At 44.6% G+C, this 14,120-nt stretch overlaps 2 protein-coding genes across 2 annotated transcripts; one reads left to right on the forward strand and one right to left on the reverse strand.

Annotated features, from left to right (window-relative positions):
• Positions 1 to 1,999: 1,999 nt before the first annotated feature.
• Positions 2,000 to 3,909, reverse strand: LOC120705497 (zealexin A1 synthase-like). Its single transcript, XM_039989846.1, has 2 exons — positions 2,986 to 3,909; positions 2,000 to 2,876 (listed from the first exon to the last, which is right to left on the reverse strand). Exons 1-2 carry the CDS (start codon positions 3,886 to 3,888, stop codon positions 2,244 to 2,246), a joined length of 1,536 nt encoding a protein of 511 aa, XP_039845780.1. The 5' UTR covers positions 3,889 to 3,909; the 3' UTR covers positions 2,000 to 2,243.
• An 8,394-nt stretch (positions 3,910 to 12,303) lies between these two features.
• On the forward strand, positions 12,304 to 13,868 carry LOC120656893. The gene is made up of 2 exons (XM_039935117.1): positions 12,304 to 13,314; positions 13,398 to 13,868. The coding sequence occupies exons 1-2, from the start codon at positions 12,502 to 12,504 to the stop codon at positions 13,446 to 13,448; spliced, it is 864 nt and encodes a 287-aa protein (XP_039791051.1). The 5' UTR covers positions 12,304 to 12,501; the 3' UTR covers positions 13,449 to 13,868.
• Positions 13,869 to 14,120: the final 252 nt, after the last annotated feature.

Here is a 14,120-nt window from a genome sequence, read left to right on the forward strand (position 1 = left end):
ACAAATTGTTTAATCCATGATGTTTTGAAACCGTCATAAAATATCTTCGGGCCCCATAGTCTAGCCCAAGCCAATATTTATAACGAAAATAAATGGCATAGATAGTTTCCACATGGATATTCGCCATGGATAAAGTAGCCACGTCAACCATAAGTAGCATGATGTTGACGTGGAGGTTGACATGGCTAGTGACGTGGATAACGATGGCCACATGGCAGATGACATGGATGATGACGTGTCAGGTGACACGACCGATGATGTAGCTTTTTCAGCCCATTTGTTAACATGCCCATTTTCGAACTAGACCACTATATTGGGCCATTTTTAGCCCACTATTCTAAACCAATATACACAATACATCAAAAAAACACCCAACATCAAATAGCCAATTTAGACCAAAAACCATACAGGATATTTAAACAATTTATCAGAATTACAGCATCAAATTTGATACTCTCACATCTAAACAACAAAAAGTGAATGAAACACATATTATAAACAAGCATTTCCTAAAATCAGATCCACAATTCTTTCTGAAAAGTAGTACCCAGGTTGTCATTTCTGGAGCTCCAATAAAGGGAATGTGGATAGACTGGCATTGTCATTGTTTTCTCCATAGAGAACAGATTTATTCCTGATAGACAACAAGAATCAAATACGTTCCTGAGGGTGGACACAAACAAGCAACCGACATAGTGTTTTGGCTTCAAACTCTGTACATCAAGGTCTCTGGTTTGATGCCTCAACAGTGCAAACTTTTTTTTAGAGTAATACCGACTCAAAAACTGACAGGTGGGCCCTAGTTGGCAGGACCTCCAACGTGGCATGGAATATTTGATGGGCCCAAGTTGACCTGCTGACTGTGCTGTTGACACAGCAACAACAAAATACAAAGTACTGTTGTCAAAATTAAACAAAAAACAACAAGTAGCTCAATGGAGACTGCATATGCATCTTGTTCGGCAAGTTGCAAGTTTGATCCTCGGCCATCTCCATTTTTTTTATTTTTTTCCCGATAAATAAACTTTTTTCCATATATACTTGATAAATAGGCTAAAAAGGATAATGATAAGTTTTAGATTATTATTGATCGTGACAAATTTGCTGAAACGTCATTATATTGTGGGCCGGATCGTGATGAAATTGATTAAATGTCACAGGGTTTTGGGCTTATAACCCATAACTTCAAAAGCATGACGAAAACCAGAGAATCGTCATAGATGGTGCGTTATTATGACATATTTTAAAGCGTCACAAAAAATTTGTCATTGATTAACAAATTTCTTTTAGTGGTTCATTTAGAAAACAAAATTCAAATACAAAAATGTGAAACAAAAATTTAGATGCAAAAGTCTGAAAACAAAACATAAAGATAAAATTTTTGGGAACATATTTTGGAGAAAAAACTCCAATAAATATTGGGCTAAAAATTGGAGAATAAAATTAAAATAAAGAAAAAACTTACTACTTAAAAGAAACGGACAAAAGAAAAAAGTTCTGATTGAGCGTGCGCCTCTTGTGTCATGCTGCCATGCGGATCCAACGGCCCTCCTCAACGAGTTGTAAAGGTTATGTGTCTAACAAGTTGTTGGTTTGATTCCAACAAGCAGCAATTTTTATAGTTTTTGGTATCTAATTATTTTGACAAAAAATACATCTTGCAAAACCACTAGCTTGTTCCCACTATTAACTAAAACCATAGCTAGACCACTTTTATTGTCAGGATCTAATTTGTTGTAATTCTTGTCGATTCCCGTGGCAGTATTAACATCTACTGCAAAAAAAAAAAGAACTGTACGTGGGGAAAATTTTAGAGCCTAGCTACGTACTAGTTGCAACGGCTTGCGATGGTTTTGAATATGTTGCGATATGTATGTAGTGCCACGATTTTACCATATTGCCATGCTTTTTGGCCGTGGCGAAAGCCCATTTAATTTCTTTAGTAGTGAGTATTAGAGCTCCATTGTCAAAAGAATATCATGATGACAGTTTTAGGGCAAAAAATGAACTTCCAAGAGGCAACATATATAGCTTATTGCATGATAATCTGGGTCACCGGATCAACATCCAATCCAGATTGGGTATACATGTCTAATATAACAATTAACTTTTACATGCATAATAAATCTTATGTAGCATAGGTGAGGAGTATGTAACACAGATCTATCACTCGACATAGACTGTGTGCATGCTTGATTCTTGCCATACTTGCCATACACCATTTTATGCATGAGTACCTTAATTTACGCCGCCACCGCTGGAGGAATGAAAGTAACGGGGTGCACAATAAGGCTAGTTTCCTTACTTGCAACCATTCCTACAGCCTCTCGCATCTCGACATCCTTAGGCTCCATTCCCTTCGGAAGTTTCCAATCAAAGTGGTAGAGGAGGCTTGCCAGTGCAAGCTCTATGTTGGCCAGCCCAAGGTTAATGCCTGGGCACATACGACGGCCAGCACCAAATGGGATGAACTCAAAGTTTGTCCCTCGGAAATCTAGGTTGTTAGTCTCAAACCGTTCTGGCTTGAACTCCTCAGGATCTTCCCAGTATAAAGGATCCCTGCCAATCGCCCATACGTTGACGAACACGGCTGTGCCCTTGGGGATATCGTAGCCCATGACCTGACAGGTCTCGCGACACTGACGTGGGATCAGGAGTGGTGAACTAGGATGCAGCCTGAGGGTTTCTTTGAACACTAGCTTGAGGTAGCTGATCCCTGACTTGGCGATGTCGTCATCGGTGATGATGCTCTTTCCTTTGAAGGCTTCTCGCACCTCAGCCTGTGCCCTGGCCATCGCAGCTGGCGACCGGATTAGTTCTGTCAGGGCCCAGTTCAGCGTGGTCGAGGAGGTCTCGCTGCCCGCAGCTAACATGTCCTAGAAGAAACATTTGTGCACACACAGGTATATTCATCAGCTTCCTAGCTTGATTACTTTCCGGCTGGATGAGGAGTGGGGAAGGTGGTGATAGAGTGAGAAAACTTACAAACATGAGAGCAATGATGGTTTCATTTGTGAGCGGGATGGGCATGCTTCCCTCCTTCTGGAGCCTGAGCAGCAGGCTAATGAAGCTGTCGTCGACTGTCTTGTCGTCGCACTCCATGGCTTCCTTGGCCTCCTGGATGATCTGCTTGACTATGCGGTCGACCCTTCGGCGGACTGCGAGAGCCTTGCGTGGTGCCGTGCCCAGCATCTGCATGATCCTGGAAGACGGGTAGAGGTCGGCGATGGTTACACCCGACGCCAGTAGAGACGCCGTGTGGACGGCGTCGAGGAACTCGTCCTGGTACTTGCACCGGCTGCCGACGCACTCCCTCAGAAAGGCGTCGTTGATGAGCTTGGAGACCGCCGTGGAGAAGTTCACCGCGGTGCCGGCGGCGGCGGATGCGGCCATGCCGTGCAGAAACCGGCCCACCTCCTCCTGGCGGATGTGCTTGAAGGACTGCACCCGTGTGGCGGTGAGCATCTCTTGCACGACGATCTTGCGGAGATGGCGCCACCGCTCGCCGTAGGGCGAGAGTATCAGGTTGGTGCCCCCATAGGCGACCGTCGCGAAGGTGGCCGGGGTGAACCGGTCGGCGAAGTTAGTGTCGTGCACCTTCAGGATCGCCTGCGCGGCCTCCATCGACGACGCCACCAGCGCGGGCACCTCGCCGAGGCGGAGCGTCATGAGCGGGCCGTGCTTCTTGGCGAGCCCGCGCAGGACCCGGAAGAGCAGCGGGCTGCTGAGCAGGTGGTGGAGGCTGCCGATCACCGGCAGCATCCGCGGGCCGGGAGGAAGGTTGAGCTTCGGCTTGGCGGCGAGGGAAGGCCGGATGATGAGCCTCCAGGAGAGGACGACGAGCACGGCGGCGGCGGCGACGGCGAGAAGTAGCTTGTCGGCCTCCATGGTGCCGGCTTTCTAGTACTTGTCCACATGGCGCCGGTATTGGCTTGATTTATAGGACATCTCAGTACATCATCAGATCAGCCAATTGTTTATGGTGGTGGAAAACACAACGGCTGATCCGATCTGCTAGTTTGTTTTTTCCTCACGCATGCTTTGACGAGCAGTGCCATCGCGCACGCGGAGTTCAGTTTTCAGCACATGTGTTTGACCTCCGAGGAGGGAAAAAAATTCCATGGGGACGGGCCCCAAAACTACATCCGTGAGGACCCACCCTCAGGTATTGCCGCGTGTATATGGAGAGGATCGGACGGCAGCAGCTCCCACGCAGGCTCCGCTCGGCTCACGCTGCTCGGCTTCCAGACTTGCAAGCTCGGCTCACAAACAAGCTAGATTTGCAAATCACTGCTCGGCTCAGCCTTCTCCAGATCATTCACGTACGCCGCCGCCGCCAAAGGCATCTGCTCATCGCGAACGCGATCAAATCGCCCATCACAAGCAGACAATAATTTTTTGGGCTGCGTTGTTGTCTAACGAGACTATTGAATCATTTTATTTGGCTCTTTGAAACCTTTCTAACAACAATGTCAGGCAAGCATCCTAGAACAATTTTCACGGATCAAGACGTGGCCATGGCAGGAGTAATTGCTTATGTCTTCCGAAACACAAGGCACCGTCTTTGTTTGTGGCACATTTATCTTAATGCTGCAAAACATCTTGGGCATATAATTCAGAAGCATCCAGAGAAATTTCTACCAGCCTTCAAGAGATGTGTCTATGAAGATAGGTCCGAGTTTTACATCCAAAAGAAATGGGATGAATTACTGTGTGAGTATGAACTTGAGGACAACGACTGGATGTCAAACTTGTATGCTTTGAGGACAAAATGGGTTGCGGTGTACCGTGACTCATTTACAGCTGATATGAACTCCACTCAAATCAAAGAAGTGAAGGTATGAATAATGTATTCAAGAAAAGATTTCGTAGGAAATTAGGTCTTTCAGAACTCCTTGTAGAATGTGAAAAGGTTTGCAATAGTCTTCGTCGAAATGAGTTGGAAGAAGATTTTAATTCACGTCGCAAGAGCCCAGTTACTTGCATCCCAAGGTTACCTCTTTTGAAAACGGCAGCTGAGTCATATACAGGGAGGATGTATAAAGAGTTGGAGGCAGAATTTAAAGAACAATTTTCATTCTCTTGTAACTTGTTACAAACTGAGAGGTCAATTTTGACATATATGGTTACACATATGTATTCTGATTATGGAGCAATAGTCACATTCAACAAAGCAGATGTTCCCATTACATGTGCTTGCAGGAAGTATGAATCCATAGGTATGTATACACATTTTAAATTACAATAATATAGCTTCTAATACAAATTGATGAAATATGATATCCATATCTTATAGGTATATTGTGCAAGCATGCCTTCAAAGTCTTCAATGTGAACAATGTTTTCAATTTGCCACCGAAATATATATTGCATAGGTGGACAAAATATACAAAGAGAGGATTTTATATTGAGAAACAAGGATCTGAGATGGAAAGTTTGCAAACGCACGCTGCTCGTATCTCACGAAAGGTGACATCCGTTGCATTGAAGTGTTCACTATCAAAAGAACTTCTTGATGATTTGGAGAAAGCCATAGATAAGTTGGATTCGGAAGGAGATAATTCTTTGAGCAAGATGCAAGAACAATCCAATGAGGTTCCTCTAGTTTCAACTGATTATACAACAGATACATTAAAAGGTACAATATCGTTTAGAGTTCCTGAGGTGGTAAAAGGAGCAAAGAATAAACGAGGGTCCATCTCCTTCGGAAAGGATAAAGGCAAGAAGAAGAAGAAGAAAAGTGATAAAAAGAAAGGTATTGATTCTACCAATTCTAGCCGTTTTTCATCCTATGCTTGTGAAGTTAACTTTATATATTTGACTACAGGAGAAGATTCAAAGAATGCTACAGAAAATAGTTATGGAGGTGCTGGTTCAGAGCAATTTAGTGTAAGACATTTGACTTAGATTACATTCATTTTTCATACTTTATTTGCTTATAGGCACTTTTAATAAATAATTTCATATTCTTTACATTTGACTTAGATTACATTCATTTTTCATACTTTATTTGCTTATAGGCACTTTTAATAAATAATTTCATATTCTTTGACACAGGATCTAAATGCTGGTAGCATTGGTCCTAACACTACAATGTTACACTTTGCAACTAATGCCTATGGGCAACCTTGGACCATGGCTGCTCCGCTGATTGAAAACGGATTTGCTAATGCCACAATACCACAGCTCAATATGTATGGGAATTCTTCAGTCCCAGGCGTTCCATATATTAGCGGAGGATACACAAGTCTCTTACATGGAGTTGATCAAGCTGCCACACTACAGGCCACTGCGAAGAAATTAAATTTTGACTGAAGAGTCAATTCAAGAAAATTTGTATCCCAGTAGTGTTACAGCCAAAACATTATTTTTCATTTGCAGTGTATTCGTTCAGGTCATGAATTTGACAGCTATATATGACATGCAAACTCATCTATATTGCTTAAGAATAATCAGTCATTTATGGGACCATATACATCAACCCTTGATCCTATCAACCTCTGTACATAAGTAATTTGATCACTACAAACTACAATCCTGAACATATCTTCGACCAGCAGCTAAAGCAGACATGCAGCTTAGCAGCCTGCTCACGGTGGATCTCCAATGTTTACTTGTGTTGTGAAGAAGATCTAGGACCGCTGCCAACTCCACATCCGGGCCATGTAGAATGAGGGAGGGGCCAGGCGAGGGGGGCACCAGTGGCCACGGTATCTATGGCGGACCACGGCGACGACAGCGATGGCGGGGGATGACAGTCAACAGCGCTAGAGGAGCAGAGATGTGGAGGTGCAGAACTGCAGATTCGTGTAGCTAGACGTGAGGGGGCACCAACAGGTGAGTGAACTGATGGCGGACCAAGGTGGTGATGGCGGCGACGACGACGATGATGGTGCCGCCGGCGGGGATGACGATGGTGCCGGCGACGGCGACGACGATGGCGGCGGCCGCATGATATGTTTAGACTGCTGCAACCTTTCGTCAGACTTGTTTGTGAGCCGAGCATGCAAGTCTGGAAGCCGAGCAGCGTGAGCCGAGCGGAGTCTGCGTGGGAGCTGCTGTCGTCCGATCCTCTCTATATACACGTAGCAATACCTGAGGGTGGGTCCTCACGGATGTAGTTTTGGGGCCCGTCCCCATGGAATTTTTTCCCCGAGGACTGGCGACCTTCCCAGGATTCCCGCAGCCAAACCAAATACGTCCACGCATCTAGAGATGAAAATTATTATTAGGAGTGGAACTTCGACACTTCCGTCCCCCACCCCACCAGCCGATGTGTCTGCTAATCACTGCCTACTATGAAAATAGTTTTTAGGTACGGGTGGTACCTGCTCATTCCGCTCACAGCTAAAAATAGCTATTTGCAGCAGCGGGTGATGTGTCCACCGCTGAAAATTCATTTCCAGCGGGTCATCGAACGGGTGGTCCTATTATCCGCCTCTGCAAATGTAGTTTTAGAAGCAGCGATGTCGATTTTGTCACCGCACTAGATCACATGCATATTCTGCTATTCCTACGATCGGATCCAATCTTAGCTTGTGCCGATAGGAATACCTACGGATTCAGCAACTAACATGAAAGATATACGGCGGAAATTTCCGTTTGTGATTCCAATTTTCACTGCATTTATTACCTTCACAGACATTGTTTGTTTTGCTTACCAAGTTTGTATGGATGCCAGCCACAGCACAGAACAAAGGAAGAAAAGCTTACATGGCACACGTAGCACACGGATTAGGAGACATACACATACTACAAGACTGGGAATGGGATGAAGTACTGCGGTACCAAAGCAAGAACGGATCATTGTTCAATTCGCCTTCCGCAACCTCGCCTTCCACAGTCATAGAACACACCAATGCTTTCAAATACCTGGACTTGCTTGGAAACAAGTTTGTCGGCTCAGGTGTGCTCGTTGTTGACGGGCATATCAAGAACCCAGCGAGAACTACATTATTTTTAACCTAGTCGTAAGAGCACAGGCTAGTCGAACACAATTGGTAGTCTAGTCGTTATGTCTAAATTATTCCCAGATACTTAGGATACATATATCAAGTAGATGATCAATTATTTACAATAGAGAATAAGTAGATAAACAATAAAGATTAAGATTCAACCATGGTTGGTTGGTACAACATATAAATATCTCACTTAATAAGTATCTCTAACCAAATTGTCAAATGCTAAGCTATAGTTACAAGAGATTAGTAACAGATTATAAACATGAAGGAGTGTGTTGACACCGTTTTTTGGTACATGTCAATTTGTTGGACAAGCGGCCGATGAGGAATAGGCCAAAGCTGGGCCAGGAGCAAGGAATGGAAGATTGGGCCTTTGAGCCAAGGGAGACGTCGCAGCCGATACATCTAAAGAAGGAGCTGGCAGATGAAGCTGGCAAGTCATCTTTTAGATTTTTTTGTGTCATTTGGTTAGGCAAGGTTGTTTCTTGATTTGCAAGTTTGTAATCTTGATCGACAAAGGAGGTTTAGGTTTAGACTATAAATAGCCGACCTTCATCATTTGTAAATTTTGATCAACCATATCCAAACAAACATCAATTTTTTCAGCACATCTACATTCATGTCGGCAGCTTTGCCAAAACCCTAGTTGCAGTAGATTTTTCTTTTACAAGTTTTTCTCAGCAGGTATGTTCCACCGCTTGTTGATAAGTTCCGAGTAGAGTTGCGTAGATGGATTCAGGTTGACGGCGCATCGCTTTTTCCTCCATTGTGCTCAAAGTTATCGAGCATGCTAGATCCGTCCGGTGGGGTTTAACTGTTCACCAGTTACCAAGCACATTAAATCTGTCCGACGGGGTCTAACAGTCCACTAGTTATTGAGCTCTCTAGATCCGTCCGGCGGGATTTAGTTTGCTCACCAAGTTATTGGTAGAAGCTTTCGATTTGTTAGATTAATTGATCCGTTAATCTAGCTTATCATAGCTACTACTAGTTATCGATATATGCTTAGATCTTGTTAGGTTGGCGTTTAATCTACCTTGTTCTGAGTTTATGTCACAAGTTATCCAGCCTAGATCTGCTCGCTATCGGGTTTTGCGCACCCGAATGGCACCTATTTTTGCAAAAGAAAAATCATTACTTATTTCTGCAATTAACTATTAAAATAATATAATTTAAAAAATTTCAGTTGGCGCTGCTAGGGGTTCGCTTTTGTGGTGGGTGGCGACTAGGTTTGTTGAGTGGTGGCCGGAGTATTCTAATTTACGGGCTGCCGTACAGAGGGTTCCGTACGGTCAATTTTTGACCAATTTTTTTTCTTTTTTAGTATCTTTTGTCGTTTTGTGACGAAAAATTTTCAAGGGAAATATTTTGAAGATAGAAAAATGAAAAAGATTGAAATAGAAAAACTTCAGAACAATTCGAAAAATTTGAAGAAAATTTTTTACATCCAAATCTAAACTAAAGAAGTTTGGAAAAAAATTCAATAAAAATATTTGAAGAGAGAAAAAAGGAAAATTTTGGTGAGAAAAAGTTTGAAACAGAAAAGTTTGAGAATAACTGGAAAAAAATTTGAAGTAAAACTATTGCATCCAAATCTAAACTAAAGAATTTTGGAAAAAAATTGTAAAAAAATTGAAAAAGAAAAAAACACTACTGCCCCCGCGGAGCTCGCAGCCGCCGCCGGGGGCGAGCGCCCGGAGGAGGTTCCCGCTACCGCCGCGCCACCCCGAGACGCCGCCCCTGGGCCGTGCCTCCCCCACCGCGCCGCTCCTCTTCTCCGCACTGCTCTCCTGAGAGGCAGAGCCCGCTGCCGCGCCTCCCCGCCGCCGACCTTCCGCAGCGCTCGCCTTGGGGCGGAGACGGAACTCTAGCTGTCGGGATTCGGAGGAAAATAAAGAGAGAGAAGAGAGGTGAAGGGAACACACGGAGAGAGAGGGTGCCGACATATTCACGTGGTGTGGGATCCCCCACGTTGGGCGTAGATTGTGAGTTGAGATTTGTCAAGCCAACCATAGAAACAGCATTGGGGTGGTGTTCGGCGACCGACAATGGCCCTGTTTGGATGATGGTGTAAAAGGAGTAAAAAGGGTAAAAGGAGATAACTTTTACCTTAAACATCCAAACAAGGGGGTAAAAACTGTTGGAGTAAATGTTTTGCCCCTCAAATTTCCTTTACCCCATCTTGGGTGTCAAATTGGGGTAAACTTTGCCTTGACCCCACCAAAAAGTAGATCCATTATTGCCCCCTGCATCTGCCCCCATCCCGCATCCGCCCCACTCCCGCGCGGAGGCATCCCTCCCGCTCGTCTCAGATCCGCTGCCACCGCCCCCCTCCCGCACCGCCCGTCTCCACAGATCCGCCACCGCGGATCTGATCCGTCGCCGCCGGGACGATGGAGGGCGACAGCACAGGCCACGACGGGTTGGACCCGCTGTTCCCTTCGGCGGGTGCCTCCTACGCCGGCTTCAACTTGTTCTCGCAACAGGGATCCACCGGCGGCACGCTTCCCCCCCGACGTGGCTTGGAGTCCCTCGATCTCAACTCCCAGGCCGTCGAGCGGAGCTTCCCCAACATCGGCCAGTACTCGGCCTACATTCAAGGTGGAGCCGGAGCGCCGGACGTGGATCCCGTAATCCCTCCCGTTCGTGCCAACCGCACTCTCGGCGTCCACAGGACCAATGGAGGGTGGAGCCAATGGGAAGCCGGTGGCGGAGGGCAAGGCCGGCGGTTGGACTTCGGAGGCCTTGTGAGTTCCATCCCACCGGCACCTCCCAGCGCTTTCCATGCTACTGGCCGTGCCGCCGCACCGGTGGCCGCACCTGCGGCCGCACGGGTGGCTGGAGGTCGTCGTCGTGGCGGCAATGCTGCGTCTGCCTGTGCTGCCGCCTCTGAACCACCAGCTTGCGGACGCTCGAGCCGTCGTAGCACTGGTGGTGGCCGTGGGCGTCGGCGATCTTCTGTCGTCAACGTAGACGAGGAAGAAGAAGATGATGTTGCCGAGGTCCAGGAAACAGGCACCTCTCAAGGCCCTTTCTTGGTAAGCATTTATTATACCCACATATTTCTCTTGACTTGTACATTGTAGTGTAGTCCAATGATTGTGTGTTTTCCATTTTATAGAAGAAAAAAAATCAAGGCAAATTGGAATGATCACAACACTACAATACTGTTAAAGTTGATGCTTGAGCAAGTAGAAGCAGGGAATTATAGCCAAGGAAACATGAACACCACTGCCTACAATACCATTCTCAAAAATTTCTGGCCTGTACTGGAAGGTTGCATGATAGGAGCCAGCTGAAAAGTAGGATTGGCCAACTTAGGAGCATGTACGATTTCATTGTCAAGTTGCAAACTCACACTGGATTAGGAAGGAAGCCAGATGGGAGCATCGATGCGGACTCAACCTTTTGGAAGGATGAAACAGAGGTACTTTGATATTCTTCCACATCCTGCTGTTTCTTAACACATTGATGTTGTGCACCACCTGAAGTTTGATATGTGTTGCAGAACATACCATGGCTGAACAAGTTGAAGTGGGGAGATTCAGTTTACATAGACGAACTATACCAAATGTTCCATAAAGAAGTTGTAGATGGCTCCAACACGTATGTGGTTGGGCAAGATTATGATGAGATGGAGGAGAGCGATGAGGAGGAGGACGAAGAGGGGGAAGAGGAGGAGGAATTTGATCACAGTCCTATGAGCATAAGCAGTTGCAAGAGCAAAAGGTCGGTTGGAAGCACTACCAGCATAGGCCATAGTCCTCTGAAGAAGAAAAAAGCACCGGCCAGCAGGGGGGAAAAGAAGAGCAAAAACCCACTTGTTAGAGGGTTGAACCAGCTAGCTACTACATATAAAGATTCAGTGACTGGCAACCTTGAACTGTAACAAGAGAGGATTGAATCCCAGAAGTTAGAAAAAGTCAATGAGGAGCAGAAGGTTGATGCCGAGATAGAGAAGTGCCAGGAGTTAGCTTGGCAGTGTGTTCCACATGACAATGTTGAGGCTTATGCAACTAGCCAGATTTTCCAATCAAAATTCTATCGCCGATACTTCATGACCATACCGACTGCGGAAGGAAGGAAGAATTTCTTGCAGAGATGGTGCAAGGAGCATAACATGTCTTAGATGATGCAGCAGCCTTTTGTCTTAGATGATGCAGCTGCTTTTATGTCTTAGATGATGCAGCTGCTTTATGTCTTAGATGATGCAGCTGCTTTATGTCTTAGATGATGCAGCAAGTTTATGCCTTAGATGATGCAGCAGCTTTATGCCTTATGTCTGTGTGAACCTGTGCTTTACTATGTGTGACTGAACCTATGGGTTTATGCATATTTCTGTTTGTGCATGGTTGTCTCTATTACTGTTCTGATCAAGGTTCTGCATTTGCATAGCTGACTTTGTTTGTCTTAAATTTGCTAAGTATTACCTGACTTTTATGTTCATTTGTTGATGTAGGATGAAGGTTCAAGTGAGGAAGCAGTGGGGGCCTATCAGAATGATGGTTATCAACAACACCAGTGGGCCTATCGGAATGATATGTATCCAATGTCTAATGGATTACAAGAACTGCCAGCATATAAGAATGATCTTTATGGAAGTCATGATGGACATCTGTCAAGTGAAGATGAAATTGTGAAGATAGCCCGGGACAACCTCAAGAGGGATAATGAATTAATCATTCAAACCGTTGCAGCTGTAGGTACGTATATTCAAACCTACTATATCAAGAGGCCAAGGAAGGAAGTTCCTGAAACTGGAATTCAATGGGTACAGAGGACGCTAGCTGATCCAATAGATTGTTATGATATGTTTAGGGTTCATAGACCAGTTTTTAACAGGCTGCATAATTTGTTGGTTAGTTCATATGGATTGAAGTCAAAAGCAAAAATGAACTCGGTTGAGGCTTTGGGTATGTTCTTATGGATTGTGGGTGCTCCTCAGTCAGTTAGACAGGCTAAGAATCGGTTCACTAGGTCCTTGGAGAGTATTAGCCGTAATTTTGACCGAGTTCTAAGCAGCGTCCTCAAGCTAGCTAAGGATGTCATAAAGCCCAAGGACCCAACATTCTCAACAGTTCACCCAGTACTAGAGAATCCAGACTTTTGGCCACACTTCAATGACTGCATAGGAGCAATAGATGGGACTCATGTGAAGCTTGTGGTGCCCAAAAGTAAAGTGGTTCCTCATTTGTGTAGACACAAGTACACATCACAAAATGTGCTTGCTGTATGTGACTTCGACATGAGATTTACTTTTGTGCTTTCGGGATGGCCTGGTTCAGTACATGATATGATAGTGTTCAAGGATGCAACAAGAAGATATGCTGACAAGTTCCCACATCCACCTCTAGTTGATATACTATCTCTCTCATTTCTAAATATCACTCAAATCTGTGTAGTATTCTGTCTCACAATAGTTTTATTCATTTGTAGGAAAATTTTATTGTGTTGATGCTGGGTATCCAAACCGCCCGGGTTATCTAGCACCATATAGAGGTACAAAGTACCCTCATGCACCATTTGAGGGTGCTCCGGCTCCTAGAGGTATAAAAGAGACTTTTAATCATGCACATGCAAGAGTTAGAAATGTAATTGAAAGGTCCTTTGGAGTTTTGAAGATGAAGTTTCGGATTCTGTTGAACATGCCAAAATTTCCTATAGCAAAGCAAGCAAGAATTATTGTAGCATGCATGGCTATTCACAATTTCATTAGAGAGAGTAAATTGGCAGATACGAACTTTGATATGTGTGACAACGATGAAAACTACGCTCCGCTAGACTTTGAAGATGATTTTGAGCTAGATAGCGATGAAGAAGAAGAATACTTCCCGGAAGATAGCAACATGAATGCATTCCGTGATCAAATAGCTAATGCGTTGTTTAATGGAGAATAAACTTGTATGCACTTGTATTAAATAGATTGTATTTGTTTTGGCAAATAAACTTATATGAATAGTATTTATTTGTTTTGGCAAATAAACTTGTATGGAAATTTCAAATTAAGTTGTTGTGTATGGACATTTGAAAAAAAATGTGAGCACTTTAGGCATTGTTGTGGCTGCTGCTGTTGGCGCCATCTCCTTGGCAGCCTAACCACCTATTTAGTAAGCCAACTGACCATTAAATGCTATCTGTAGCCATATTTACTCCTAGTCC

Source organism: Panicum virgatum, chromosome 1K (assembly GCF_016808335.1).
Source record: "Panicum virgatum strain AP13 chromosome 1K, P.virgatum_v5, whole genome shotgun sequence".
NCBI lineage: Eukaryota > Viridiplantae > Streptophyta > Magnoliopsida > Poales > Poaceae > Panicum > Panicum virgatum.